Source organism: Pteronotus mesoamericanus, unplaced genomic scaffold, assembly GCF_021234165.1.
Source record: "Pteronotus mesoamericanus isolate MK-2021 breed Mesoamerican mustached bat unplaced genomic scaffold, CSHL_Meso_final contig_116, whole genome shotgun sequence".
Taxonomy (NCBI): Eukaryota; Metazoa; Chordata; class Mammalia; order Chiroptera; family Mormoopidae; genus Pteronotus; species Pteronotus mesoamericanus.
Genome location: NW_026555027.1, coordinates 13,453,803 through 13,467,947, shown reverse-complemented (window position 1 = coordinate 13,467,947; position 14,145 = coordinate 13,453,803). Strand labels below are relative to the sequence as shown.

General features: G+C 34.6%; 1 protein-coding gene across 3 annotated transcripts in view; it reads left to right on the top strand.

Annotated features, from left to right (window-relative positions):
* GABPA (GA binding protein transcription factor subunit alpha) overlaps positions 1-12,014 on the top strand; it is a 30,201-nt gene extending 18,187 nt beyond the window's left edge. For all 3 annotated transcript variants that reach the window (XM_054579555.1, XM_054579542.1, XM_054579548.1), the window contains exons 6-10: positions 2,350-2,544; positions 4,295-4,348; positions 5,309-5,449; positions 5,682-5,874; positions 11,028-12,014. In XM_054579555.1, the coding sequence (XP_054435530.1) occupies positions 2,350-2,544; positions 4,295-4,348; positions 5,309-5,449; positions 5,682-5,874; positions 11,028-11,256 (812 nt within the window). In that variant the 3' untranslated portion in view covers positions 11,257-12,014. The remainder of the gene's footprint in view (positions 1-2,349; positions 2,545-4,294; positions 4,349-5,308; positions 5,450-5,681; positions 5,875-11,027) is intronic.
* Positions 12,015-14,145: the final 2,131 nt, after the last annotated feature.

Here is a 14,145-nt window from a genome sequence, read left to right as displayed (position 1 = left end):
GGCTGACGTGAGGACGTGGGGTGTTCTGCATGAGTGAATGCTGCCTTCCGGAAGTGGAAAGGGATGTGAAAGTAGGGAGGCGGGGAGGGTCTCCCTCTCTAGTGTTTAGACTTTTCCTACTGAGATCAGCCCTCGCAGTATCTGCTTTGTGTCTCTCACTGATCTAAAGTGTTCCTGGTGTCCACGGGTTACATTCGTTCAGGCGGCTCCCGAGAATGAAGGCGAGGCCCTCAGGGCTCTAAACACACTTTGTACTTTATATCAATCTCCACATTTTCCCCTTCAGCCTCTCCTGTGCCTGGCCAAAGCCAGTAAAGTAAGGGGGTTCTGTAGGCAGGAGTACTTTTATTTCTCATTGGTATCCTCCTTGATAGATCTTTTAGGTTATAACTTTTCCTACTCTGCTGGATTTTCATTCTGCTTATTATCTTCAAAAAATGTATGGAAATCTCCCAAATCATTTCTGACATTTTCTACTTATATTCCTGTGTGTTTACATCTCTTAAAAATGACTTTACTATCATTTTACTGGAGTCTTAGAGAAAAGACAAGGAGAACATGCATGACCAATTAGTAATATTAAACCAGAAGTCCTAAAACAAATCAGGCTATTTCTGTTTTCTTCTAACTTCTTTAATTTGCTACTTTTTTGTTTATGTTTACATAAAATGAGCTTTCTTGGACTTTTAAGGGGAAGTGTGGTTCTGCATAGTTTTTCTAACCACCCACACTCCTTTTTCTCTTGTTTTCAAATAGTAGTCAAAACAGAGCTACTTGCTTTCTCAGTTCCTGTATGTTCCCATACTCCACTTTTACCTGGACCCGCTCTTTCCCTTTCCTTGGTGTTCCTATGCTACTCAATTTCAATTCCACTCCCACCAGTTTCTCCTCATTGTGGTCGACTCTCTAGAAGTGATTTTGGCTCAGTTTGAAATACTCACAGGCGCTTACACTGCTCCAGCCCCTTAAATTTGTATTCAGCTGCTGTTGGGTTGGGTAAAACTACTTTGAGCTGCTCCTTTCACTTTGGCCTGCTGTGCTTTTAATAGATAACTTTTTGCCTGTGTTCAGGTTTCCCGTGCTCACAGCGGGTAATGTGTCAGATGGCTCTTGGTCCCCCTGTGTGTTCTCCTGCACAGATGCTGATACTGTGGAGATCTTGTGGCTGTGACTGCTTTATCTTCACCTGCATATATTGTGGGGTCCATGGGGATATCTTGTTTTTATTGGAAATATTAATGGATTTTTGGTTTTGCCCTATAGTTGATTTTAGTGATTTTTTTTAACTCAGAAAAATATTTAAACTTCGCTGCCATCTTCTCAGAATCTTTCTCTAACTTCTTTGTGAAAACATCAAATAAAAAAATCAATTTTGTGGCTTTTAGTCCTGTATCCTTATTGATTGATTTTACTATATATTGGCTCCTGATTAAGTACCTAAATGTTATTTTTCCCACCTATTTTCTTATTGAATAACATGCATCTTGATGGCATATAACCAGTATTATTTGGATAGATCACCTCCATGCATCAATAGCTATACAAAAATTAATTCAAATAGTATTTACTAAAGTTCTATGGGTAGAATGTTCTATTAGGCCTGTTAGGTCAGGAATACAACAATGAAATATTTATATGTGTTGGCCAGTTTTTTCATTTGTGAATTTAATTAGTAAAAAATGACAGGGAAATGAAATTATTTGGATTCACCTTTTGTAGATTCAACCAATGTATGCACAAGGCAAATTTTAAAGATAGAATGGTTTACAAGACACAGTCCTTGTTTTAAGACCTTAATTATTATAGAGGAAGACAGTTAAGTAAACAGGCAATTAGCATGTTGTATGGTAAGGATAAATGCAGGAGCAACTGGCTTTTTATAACAAGCAAAAAGGAGTGACTACATTGTTCGCATTTTCGATAATAAGCCTAGGCCCCTAAAACTCCTTTGTTTTTGTTTTTGTTTTTGTTTTTTTCAGTCACCAAGTCATACATCGCCACCAGATAAATTTTTAAACTTGGATAACTTCTTCTAGGGTAATCACATATTTCATTTCACTCGGCCCACTGAAGAGCAATTTTGCATTTTGTTTTTCTTGAGAAAATTTCAGACTAACTGATATACAACCATATGAATACATCAAAAATTTAGATTAAGAAATTAAAAAAGAGCTAGAGTGAAAATGTAACATAAAAATCTTTTTACTTTTTATACTGAGCTTACTTGACCTACTTGGGGGGAAAAAGCTGTTCGGATTGTGTGTGTGTGTGTGTGTGTGTACAAGTTAACTATAAATGTCTATAAAATCTAAGAAGGAACTAGGCTAATGGTAGTATTTTTCTTTTTAGATCCTATACAGTGGTCTACAGACCAAGTCTTGCATTGGGTAGTTTGGGTAATGAAGGAATTCAGCATGACTGATATAGACCTCGGCACACTCAACATTTCAGGACGAGAATTGTGTAGTCTCAACCAGGAAGACTTTTTTCAGCGGGTCCCTCGGGGAGAAATTCTCTGGAGTCATCTGGAGCTTCTTCGAAAATGTATAAATTGGAGTTATTATCTATTTACATTGTAACTTAAGTTTAATTTTATTTCTTTATAACTTTGTTATTGTAATTGCTTGTTGATAATAATATTTAACGTTTATTAACTGTAAGGCTGTGCTAAAAGTTTTATGTGTATTATCTTATTTAATCTCTGTATTAATGGTGCAAATCACAGAGGAATATAATATTTAGAGTTCCTATATGGTCTTATGCCAAGCTTTCAAAAACCCCTGTCTTTCCTTGTTTTGCCTTCTATTTTGAGAGTTCCTGGGAAACAGACAAAACTCTGAGAATCAGGACTTAGAAGCTAATCTTATAGGTTGGTCATGTCTGTGCTATGTGACGGTGACTCTCTTTTGCCTCTTTTTAGGCTAGGGCTCCTCTCTCCATTTATATTCACACATGGAACAATTTCAATTTCAATAGCACTTAGCCTCTTCAAGGTACTTTCATAAAATGTTCAGGGGAAAATCTGCCACAAACTTAAAGCATAGATTTTTCTTCAAGGGAGACAGCAGTTCTTGGGGAGAATTCTCAGAACTAGGAATCTAGATAAAACATTAGCATCTTCAGTTTACTGAACTATGTTTCAGGCGCTGTGCTTCTTAAAAGCATTTTCCTTTACTCCTAAGGACAACCTCATGAGGTGGTAGTTAGGGCTATACCCCATTTAAACATGAGGAACTTAAAGTTTGGGTTGGTTGGATAAACCAAAGTCACATAGGCAGTAAGTGAATGCTCAGATCAGAACCCAGATCTATTGGAGGCTAGTTTCATATGATTGTTTAAACCCACAAACTCAGAACCCCCAAAGAAACCTCCCATCTGACAAGTAGGATTCAGACTTTTAGTTCTCTAGCCCTTTCCAGCTCTGTGTGTCAAGAATGGGATCCTGGCATGGTATCCCAAGTAGAACTGTGTTAGGAACCCAGGTCCCAGGACTCACTCAATAAACAGATGATTGTTGGTTGGTACAATTTCAATTTTAAGACGCCTCCTGGCAATAATGGGCAGTAAATAGGCTAAAGTAGTCAAGGCTGGGAAGTGTACCTCTTATTTGAGAGGTAAAGAATAGCAATAGGTGAGTAATGAATGGTTCTTCAAAGGATTATATTAGAGCCTTTCACAGTGTAAGTCTTAGGTTTGGGAGCTGTATATATAGAATGTTAAATAATCTGATTGATTTGTGACATTTAAGACAAGTTTTATGGAAAATTCAGCCACCTTTAAGAAGCATTGTCAAGTTAAAAGTGTATTTAAAAATAGCTTTTAGAACAGATTATTAGATTATGATTTTGTAGATCATTTTGAGGGAGCCTTTTGGTAAAGAATGTATATTTAAATAACTTTTGTGTGGTATATATTCTTATTTCTGATCTTTTTTCATGTTTCACATGGTTTTCTATAGATAGATAAATAGATTTGGTTATAGATACTTATATTTAGAAAACCATGGTTCTCTGTATAATGAACTCTAAAAGAAATTGCGGTTTTCCCTCTTATTTCTCTTAAAAATGTTTGTTATAAAATGACTCAAATATTTGTTAAAGTTATCATGCCAATAAGTTTTAATTGTTTGATGTTTTGTTTCTTTTGTTTGGTTAGTTTTGGTTGTAATTGTGTAATTGTGGTTTGGTTGTAATTTCTTTTAAAAGAATCATGTTTATTAAGTTCAGTTTTACTGGATTGGGGTTTGCATTTCTGGTTTTAAATGAAACCTAAAATTTTTGTGTGTGTTCTTCAGATGTATTGGCAAGCCAAGAACAACAGATGAATGAGATAGTTACGATTGATCAACGTGAGTATTCCTATCCATAATATATGGTCCACTTATCAATAAGAAATGTTCCCTCTATTCAGTACTACAAGGCAGTAAAAAAGAAAAACTCATTTTTAAATATTAAGTATTTTAGATATACAAAGAAATAATAAACTATAACCAACATCTGTATATAGCATAACACCATGCACTATAAAGAAAATAAATATTTATATATTAAGTTTACCTGTTGTAGATCCCATTCTAAATGACTATCCTGAATTAGATATTTCCTGTTATTCTATGCATATTTTGGTTTTTTTTTCCAACTATGCAACCATAAATATTTTATAGTTTTGTTTTGCATGTTTAAACGTTTTGGGTAAAATGGTAATATACTATGCATACCCTTGTATAACTTGCATTTTTGTTTAAGTTATGAGACCCACCCATATTGATACTTGCAGTTCGATTTCATTCACTTTTACTGCTGTATATTAAAACTTGGTGAACATCATTGAATTAAGTATTTGTCAGAATGTATATGAAGTTCTCTGCTTGTAGTATCATAAGGTATCTACCTTTTTAACCTTACTAGGTAATATCAAAGTTTTTTTCTCAAAGTGGTATAAGTTTGTATGCTCGTCAGTAGTGGAATGTGAGGTCACATTTGTCCACATTTTCCCAACACTTGATAAACCATTTTTAATGATCAAATATTTTGTATCTGTATATACACCACGAAGTTATTTCAAAGGTAAGTCCAACTCTTATTCACTAAGCTGAGATTCATGAACAAACATCGTGACTTATGCTTGAAACTTTTTTGTAATTTCGTTCAAAACTATTGTGGATCAAGGCATTTTTGAAATAACGCCTTTTGCGGAGGTGATTAGAGGGGCATTAGTTAAACTAACTGCATTTTGTGTCTTTCTGTCGTTTTTTTTCACTGCTTGTGTTAGAAGAGAAAACAGTTTTTTCCTTTGTCTTTCTCTGCAGCTGTCCAGATTATTCCAGCATCAGTCCAGTCTGCTACACCCACCACCATTAAAGGTATAAACAGTAGTGCAAAGGCAGCCAAAGTACAAAGAGCTCCCAGGATTTCAGGAGAAGATAGAAGTTCACCTGGGAACAGAACAGGTATTGTTACATTATCATCACCAGATAAAATTTGTCAAATTATATATGCTTTGTTTTATTTTCCTATATGAAAAGGTGAGTACGGCCTGTTTCTCAGGCAGTGCTTAGACAGCATTTGAGAAAACATGTGCTTTTTAGCATGGCTGAGATAAGAACCAGAGAACCTATTTGTTGCCATTTGCTTTCTCTTAATTCATAGTGCTGTGGTCAATGCTTGTCCCTGTCAATTTAGGAAACAATGGCCAAATTCAACTGTGGCAGTTTTTGCTAGAACTTCTTACCGACAAAGATGCTCGAGACTGCATTTCATGGGTTGGTGATGAAGGCGAGTTTAAGCTAAATCAGCCGGAACTGGTTGCACAAAAATGGGGACAACGTAAAAATAAGCCTACAATGAACTATGAGAAACTCAGTCGTGCATTAAGGTGAGCATTTGTTACTTTTTAAAATAAATGTTAAGCGTTTCTTTAAAAAATGGCTTCTTATTCTAGGGGTAAACATTGTTATGTAGTGATGTTAAAATACTTATTCATAAGCTGCTATTTTCTTTACATATTAAAAGAGTTAAAACTTTTCACACTATGTTAAAAAATGACTTCTTGAAAAGATCTTTAGTGATAATTTTGAGGTACATAGAGTTTTTTTAAGATTTGTTTTTGTTTATCAGTGAAAGCTTCTATTTCTCCTTTATATCTTAAGATTTACTGCTGGATAGGTTATTCTTGGCAGCTGGTAGTTCTTATCTTTGACTATGTTGAATGTCATTCCACGCTCCCCTGGCATGTCACATTACTGCTGAGAAATCTGCTGATAGCCTAATAGGGAAAAGTTGCTTGTTTTTATCTGATTCAAAAGCATATGCTACCCTGTTTAAAATCAATATGTTTAATCTTTGAGGTTTCTGTCATTTACATAACAGATAAAGACATTGTCATTTGCATAGCTGAACTGAGTGTAAACTTTAACAAATAGGCATATATTGTCTGTTTTTATGAGATGCAAAATGTTTACCCATTTTCCTGCCCCCCCCACAATTGCCTAAATCTGAATATCCAGCCATTACATTGATAGAATTGGAATGAAATAAAATTATTTATAATTTCCTTTACATAGTATGAAATTTTTTGATGTAATTACTGTAAGAAATTATGTTTACTACAATGATGGAAATTCAGTGTGTATATTTAAGTTTCTGGGAACTAGGATATATAGGAATATCACAGAATTCTCTTTTGTTTAAGGGTGACTATAGCAAAGTAGTTCTGCAATTTACTTCTGTATTTCTAAATAACATTTTTACTCCTACTTCTTGTTTCACTTGGACTTTGAGTTTCACAGTGAGAGAGAATAATTTACCTCCTTCCTCTACATTCACACGTACCTTTTCTTCCCCTCATCCCACTCTAATTATATGGAAATTTTGGTTAGATCATTGTTCATTGTTACAGTATCATGGCCATTTTAAGTGCTATTACATAGTTTACTGTGATTATTTTTCTTTCCTAGTATGACCTTTTGTTACTTTAGTTGAAAGTAACTAAAATGCTTTATTTTCAATGTGCTTATCACTCAGTCTCAAACATTTTGCCAACAAACTTAAAATCCTTTGGGTATAATCAGAAGTAAATGTCATTTTTGACTGGGGATATTATTGTGTTGATACAAATCCCCTCAAAATTACAAATGAATTATTAGAACTAATTAAGATGTCATTTCTCCCTAGATTGCCCTAAGTTGCAATGTAGTAACCATCTGATTTATATGGGAATATAATGTACCACAATAACCTGAGGAAGGTTAGTAAGGTGGGAAGACTTGCTCTGCGGGATACTGAGACTCACTATGAGGCTACAGCGATGAAACTGAAACTGTGCTATTTGCTTATGATAGTCAAATAGACCCTGGGTTAGAATAGATAGCTCAAATAGAAACAAGAAGGTAGAGGAGCTTTTGATTTTAAACTGGCAGTTGGCAGAGGACATGACGAAAAGGTCTACTTCATCCATATGGGAAAGAAAGAAAACATAACTTACTAAAAATAAATTCTGTGTAGCTTGTGGCTCTAAATGTCAAAAGTAAAATAGGAAAGCATCTAGAAATACCATGAGGACTTTGGTACATGAGGAAAGACATCAAACAAACCAAAAACATTAATCCTAATAGAAAGGATCAATAAATAGGACTTCTTTCAAATGAAGAACTTCTGATCATCAGATCCCATCATCAAGAGAGTGAAAAACAGGCCACACATGCGTGACATAAGGTGCGTACCTGGAATATCTAAAGAATTCTTACAAATCGGTAGGAAAAAGAGAAAAAAATGGGTAAGAGACATAAATGGACATTTCAGAGATTTTTCAGGTGAGCAATGAATGTATGTAAAGGTGTCCAGCATCATTAGTAATTAGGGAAACACAATTTAAAACCACAATAAAATAGTACAACACATGACCGTAAATGGCTAAAATTAAAGTGATCGCCAGTACCAAGAGTGCTGGGGAGGGTATGGAGCAGTGGGAATGCTTCCGCACTTTTGGTAGGAATGTGAATTGCAACATGTAACCCTGCAGTTTCTCCTGAATACTTCACAAATAAAAATGTACACGTCTGTACACACACACTCGTAACAGCATTGTTGATAACATTTAAAAACAAGAAACAACCCAAATACAGGTTTCTCCCACTATCTGAAAGTGGAGCGGTCCAGTGTTAAGCTGAAGTGGTGAAAAGCAATGAAGCAATCACCATCAATTTATATGGAAACGCTTCTGAGTGTTCCCAGACCCAAAAATAACCTACCAAATTATATCAAATAACAAAATCTAATATAATAATGACATACAATAAAAGCAAGAATGCACAAAATAAATCAATACAGATGCTTACAGACAGTTCAAAGCAGATGCAGCTCAGTGCTGAGAGGCTGAGTGCAGTTCCAGGGAAGGGACCTGGCGGGTCTCTGCTTGCAGTGCGTGCTGCTTCTGTAGTGGCTGCTGAAAAACAAATGCTAAACACTATTTTAGCTTTTTGCCTTTTTCATAAAAGTGAAAATACTCTTTGGATGTTTTTGGTTAGCTAAAGCAGGTACTTACGTAGGTCTTTCATGAAAATGAGGTGGCATATGTGAACTTTCAGGATACACAGGATACTTGTATCTGTCAACAATAGTGAATAAATAAAATTGAGTAGACTGAATGCACAGTAGAGGAAAATATACTGTGTATCCATGAAATGAAATAGTGCTGCAAGCTCTAATATGAGTGAACTTCAAAAATATAATATTCAGTGAAAATCCAGAACCAAGAAAGCATCCAGAATTGTTCATATACTATATGAATGCATTTATATAGTAAAGTTTAAAAAAAAAAAAAAACAGGAAAACTAAATGATAGCATTTAGGATTCATGTTTGAGTGATAAGAATGTAAACAAAAGCACTGAAGTTATGATGATGAAACAGGACTGTGCTTACCTTCGGGCAGGGCAGTGATGGCTGGGAGAGGCCGTGGAAGGGGTTCTGGGTCCTGGCAGTGTTCTGTTGCCTGACCTGAGTCATAGTTAACGGGAATGTGCAGTTTGTAGTAATCACTCAGCTGTTCATATTTCTGTCCTTTCTGTTTGTATAATATATTTCACAATTTTAAAGGTTAAAGTTTCAAAAAAAAGGAAAGAAATTATTTTAGAAAATACAGGTATTTTGTACCTTTCACTTTCTTCATTTTAGAGGGGAATAAATGCAATGAACTGTTACGTGGTTGTATGATTAATAAATTGAAGGAAGTATTAGATAAAAGTAAAACTTATGTATATATATTTTTTATTACCTTTTACCAAGAAACATAAAAAAATTATACCACCTAATTTTCCTCCTTGAAATACAAAACTGCTTTCCTTTGTTCTCCTTTTTTCTCAGGTGTCTGTTTATTACAGCCTAACATGTAGAAATTCTCTTACAAAATGTAAATGCCACTAGCATTTTAAATTGACAAGCCTTTGGTGATTTGTGGACTGAGATCTAAATTCTGTATTAACATATTGGCACAAAAGGAAACACAAGACCATGGCCAATATGTTATATCTCTTACTGGGAGAGTGAACATAACTATTCTACTTTTGCTATTCTGCATTTAGGGAAAGATAACATGATTTCCTGAATATAGGTCTGCGTTTTTAATGGACTCATACTGATTGACTTTTATAATAAAATGCTGCCAAATATGGTAGTTTATACCATTGGTACTTTCTCAAATGTTCCTTTTGTAATAAATCACAAACAGCTCTCAAATGGGTGCAGATGAGCAGTATTATCTTAAAATAAAGGCTTCCCAGCCAGCCAGCCCAGAAGTCTTCACCTCACTTTTTCTCCCTATTACTGGAATTGGCAGTACATAGTGGTAAATAAAGTCTGTTTTCCAAATTAAATATAAATCCTGTTCTATTTTCATCTCCATAGAAAGCAGCAATATGCCGGTCTCCTAGAGCAGAAATTTTCAATCAATGCCGCAAGAATTTTTACAACATGCAGTACCCGACGATTTTAGTCAGGGTCGCTGACCTCTTTTACCTTAGATTGTCAGATAAAAAGATGACAACAGCCAACACAGTAGTGGTTCCATATGAATAAATCAAAATTATACTTTTTTTTTGTCAGATCAGCAAAGAATATATTTTTGATGTGCTACAGAATTTTAATAATTAGTTTATGTGTCCCAAGAGATGAAAAAAGTTCAAAATCGCAGTTCCAGAGTACTTTCCCCAAATGGAACCAATGTAGGTCTAGAAACATTGTTTCTTAATGATATCCTAGTTCATGGGTTTGTACTGTCTCTTCTAGCCCTTTTCCTTACTTTTGAGGTTCCCTATTGGATTTGGAGAATTTCTCTGAAAGGAAAGCCTTTACATGTTAACATGATAAAAGTGAAGGCATGGTTACACAATACAGGATTTTGCTCAAGACAGAAAGGAAGTAGACATTCCAACAATCCATAGACTATGTACATTAAAAATTTCCTCATACTATATAGATTCTTAATTATTAGCATATCTTCTATTTAATGGACTATTTGCCAGTTACTGTGTGCTTAAGCATTTTGCAGTGATAATCCTTTTAATCCTTACCCGTTCTAGGAGAATAAGTACAGTTTTTTAACCTCCTTTTATAAATGAGGAATAAAAGAGAAAATGTGGCTTTCTTCTGGTCACAAAAGAAATACGATGCTAGATTTCGAGTCTCAGCATTCTGACTCTAAGCTGTTGTTCATCGATTCTATTACTGCTCCCAAGGTTTCGGTTTGTTTAATAATGTTTATTTTTAAATCAGTGTTTTATCCTAATTGTGGAAAGCATGCTTTGGAATTTAATATATAAAGTTTTGGAGTATGAGCATTGGAATCTTAGTAAATAATGTTTTGAAGTTTCTTTGGATAGTAACATTAAATATTTCTATTTAACTTCAATGGTAGTTGTCAATATGGTACATGCAATACTCTACCAGTCCTCTGCTTACGGAATAGTCTGTGAAATACTGCAACAAGTCAAACTTTTTTATATAGTGCTGATGTGTTTTTCTCTTTTTAAAGATATTACTATGATGGGGACATGATTTGTAAAGTTCAAGGCAAGAGATTTGTGTACAAGTTTGTCTGTGACTTGAAGACTCTTATTGGATACAGTGCGGCAGAGTTGAACCGATTGGTCACAGAATGTGAACAGAAGAAACTTGCAAAGATGCAGCTCCATGGAATTGCCCAGCCAGTCACGGCCGTAGCCCTGGCCACAGCTTCTCTGCAAACAGAAAAGGATAATTGAGCCCAGGACCTTCTGGGATTTCAAAGTCTTTCTTAAATATTAGAGCAAGTATTGCTCTTACCTTTATTACTGAATTTGAATCTTTTATTTCTAGACTGTACAATCCGATGCATGATTTTTTTATAAATATTTCATACTCTTGTGAATTTGGATCTTTTTACTTTGAGCATATATTTTAGAATATGTGTATGTTAAAGGATCACCACAATGGCTTCAGTATGAAGGCAGGTTCATTGTGGGATAACTTGTTAACAGTCAGGAAAGCTAAACTGGTCAGTATTAATGTCTAGCCCTACCAAAAATAGCCAGTAGCATCTGAGGATGAAAAATAAATGAAGTGTCTCCAGGGAACAGTCTGGCTTAACTATTTTTGAAAATGTAACTCTTTTCCCTCTCTGCTGCTTTAGATGTTGCTTTACATAGAACCAGAACATGGAATTTTAACAGCTAAAGCATGTGTGCCTGTTTTGCCTCATCAGGCCGAGCTAAAACAGTCATATCAAATAAAAATAGAATAGTAATAAACTGCTAAACTAATATAGTATCAGGTTATTAAAGTAATGTATGTATTTGCGAACAGAGGACATAAGGGAGTCGACTGGCAGAAGAGCAGCGCCGAAGAGGGAGATGCAGGTTTATTCAAACCTTAACTCAAGCCAGATTAAGGGTTTCTGTATGGATTATTCATAATGTCAGGCCAAGAATTTAAATTATTCTAAAAGAGGCATTTAATTCTAATAAACCAATTATAACAAAAATTTTGAAATGATCTCTGTTTTTCCTGTCAGAGATTTAAAAAAACCGAGAAGGTATACCTCAGCCAGAAGGTTGGCTTGGTTTGGTTTGGCTTCTCTCTCTCTTTTTTGAAAAAGTTGCCCTTTAGTGCCGATTATTATGCAAAGCAGTTTATATAGTTATTGTGTTTCTGATGAAATGAAGACTTTAAATCAGTCAGCAGACTTTACCTTTCAAGATATTAGTAAGCTACTTGCAAATAGTATATAGTAAAAAGGAAATTTTGACCTCCAGTACAGGCAGTCTTCTCTTAAAACAAAATTTCCCATTTATTTAATTTTTTCCTTTTGAATATTTATATGTGTGAGTATATAAATATCTATATACATGTCCATTTGATTATTTCCTCTCTATATATAGATACACACATATAGGAAGACAGTACTCAAAAGGAAAGGTATTTCAAAAGGTAACGCATTTTTAAAAATCTTAAAATATTAAATAATTCATATATATGTATACGTATACATATATATATATACATATATATATGTGTGTGTATACATATATATGAAATTCTTTGCTCACCACAAGCTAACACTAACAGAAGTGGCCAGAAATGTCTTTTTCGCTTGCTTGCTTGCTCTTCTTGCTTTGTTTTTTTTTTGTTTTTGTTTTTGTTGTAAGGTATTGTGTATAAATCCTGATATGAGATACTGGCACATAACTTCTAATCCTCTTAGAGCAGAAGACTGATTCTTAAATATTACTTTATGCACCTTCTCCCTCATCATTTACTTTAAATTCATCCCTCTAAACAGCTTTATAAGAGAGCTAATGCTTTTGACTAACTAGGAGGAAAGGGTCAGGCAGTGGGGCAGTCAGCGCTTGCTGCTGTCAGTGCTAAGCAGTGGTTTGGAATGAAGCACAGGATGCAGGCTCTTAGGAACAAGGAGGAGAGGGGGATCTATAATCTCCTTGTCTGATAACCTCAAATCATAATTTGAAGTGCTGTGCTATAGGACTACAAAGTGTAATGTTGGTTCATTTATATTATTGTATTAAGTCCTTTAAGACCCTGCAGTAGATAGCTAAAAAAGAATAAAATGTGTAACTTCCCATTTTTACCTTTTTATAAACACATACAGAATAGACTGACAAATTATTAGTATATATTAGGTGCAGTGATTGCAAGAGTACCTGAGTAGATAGCACTGTGAGATAACATATGGAAGTTCTAGTTTCAGATAACAAATAGCTGGAAAGAAGGTTTTTGTACCATCCACTTATGGCCTGGGGAGTTGACAAGTCACTTACAGTTTTAAAAAAAAATAGAGTATACTATTCTGGTATATTATCAAGAGCTTAAAATACTTGACTTTTAAAATGCTTTTTGGAGGACATTATGTTAGAATTTTAGCCAGGATGGCAGGCTTCCTTTATAGATATAGATATATATCTATATATCTATAGATATATAGATATATAGATTTTTTTTAAGGCAAGGAACGCCTACATTTATTTTAGATTCCTAAAATCAAATTATTTTTTTTCCTTTAAGCATTCCTCAGATGCTTTAAACACACACACACACTCTCTCTTTCTCTCTCCCTTTCTCTCCCCCCCCCCCCCCCCGTTTTTCTTCCTTTAGCGGTTTTTATTTCTCATACTTTGAACAGAGACAATTCGCATACATGATTGGGTGCTCCTCCTTTCGTCATCTTTGCCTCTCTTTATCACTTTATGCACCATAACATAGGTAAAGTAATGAGGCTAATTTCCCCAGTTGATTCAAAAACTATTACTTTGTCTCAACTCACATAAACTGTTCTCATTGTCCTTATTGTAGTTACAGTTATCAGAAAGTCAGGTAGTCTTTTTCCCTTATTAAAAGATTATGAAAAAAAATACAATTCACACTGTTCATTCTTTGTTGGGTCTTTATGAATGAATTTTCCATAGGAGAATTTACAATATATTCAAAGGACAAAAGATAAAATTATCAGTCATCTTGTACCTTATTAAGTACAAGAATAATGAAATGTTCACTTTTGTTTTAAAACTTAATTTTCCACATAAGGTTCTCATTGAGCCACCTTCATGGGTATCTAGCTACTTAAAGTTTGGAAATTTGTGTTGGCATCAGAAAATCAA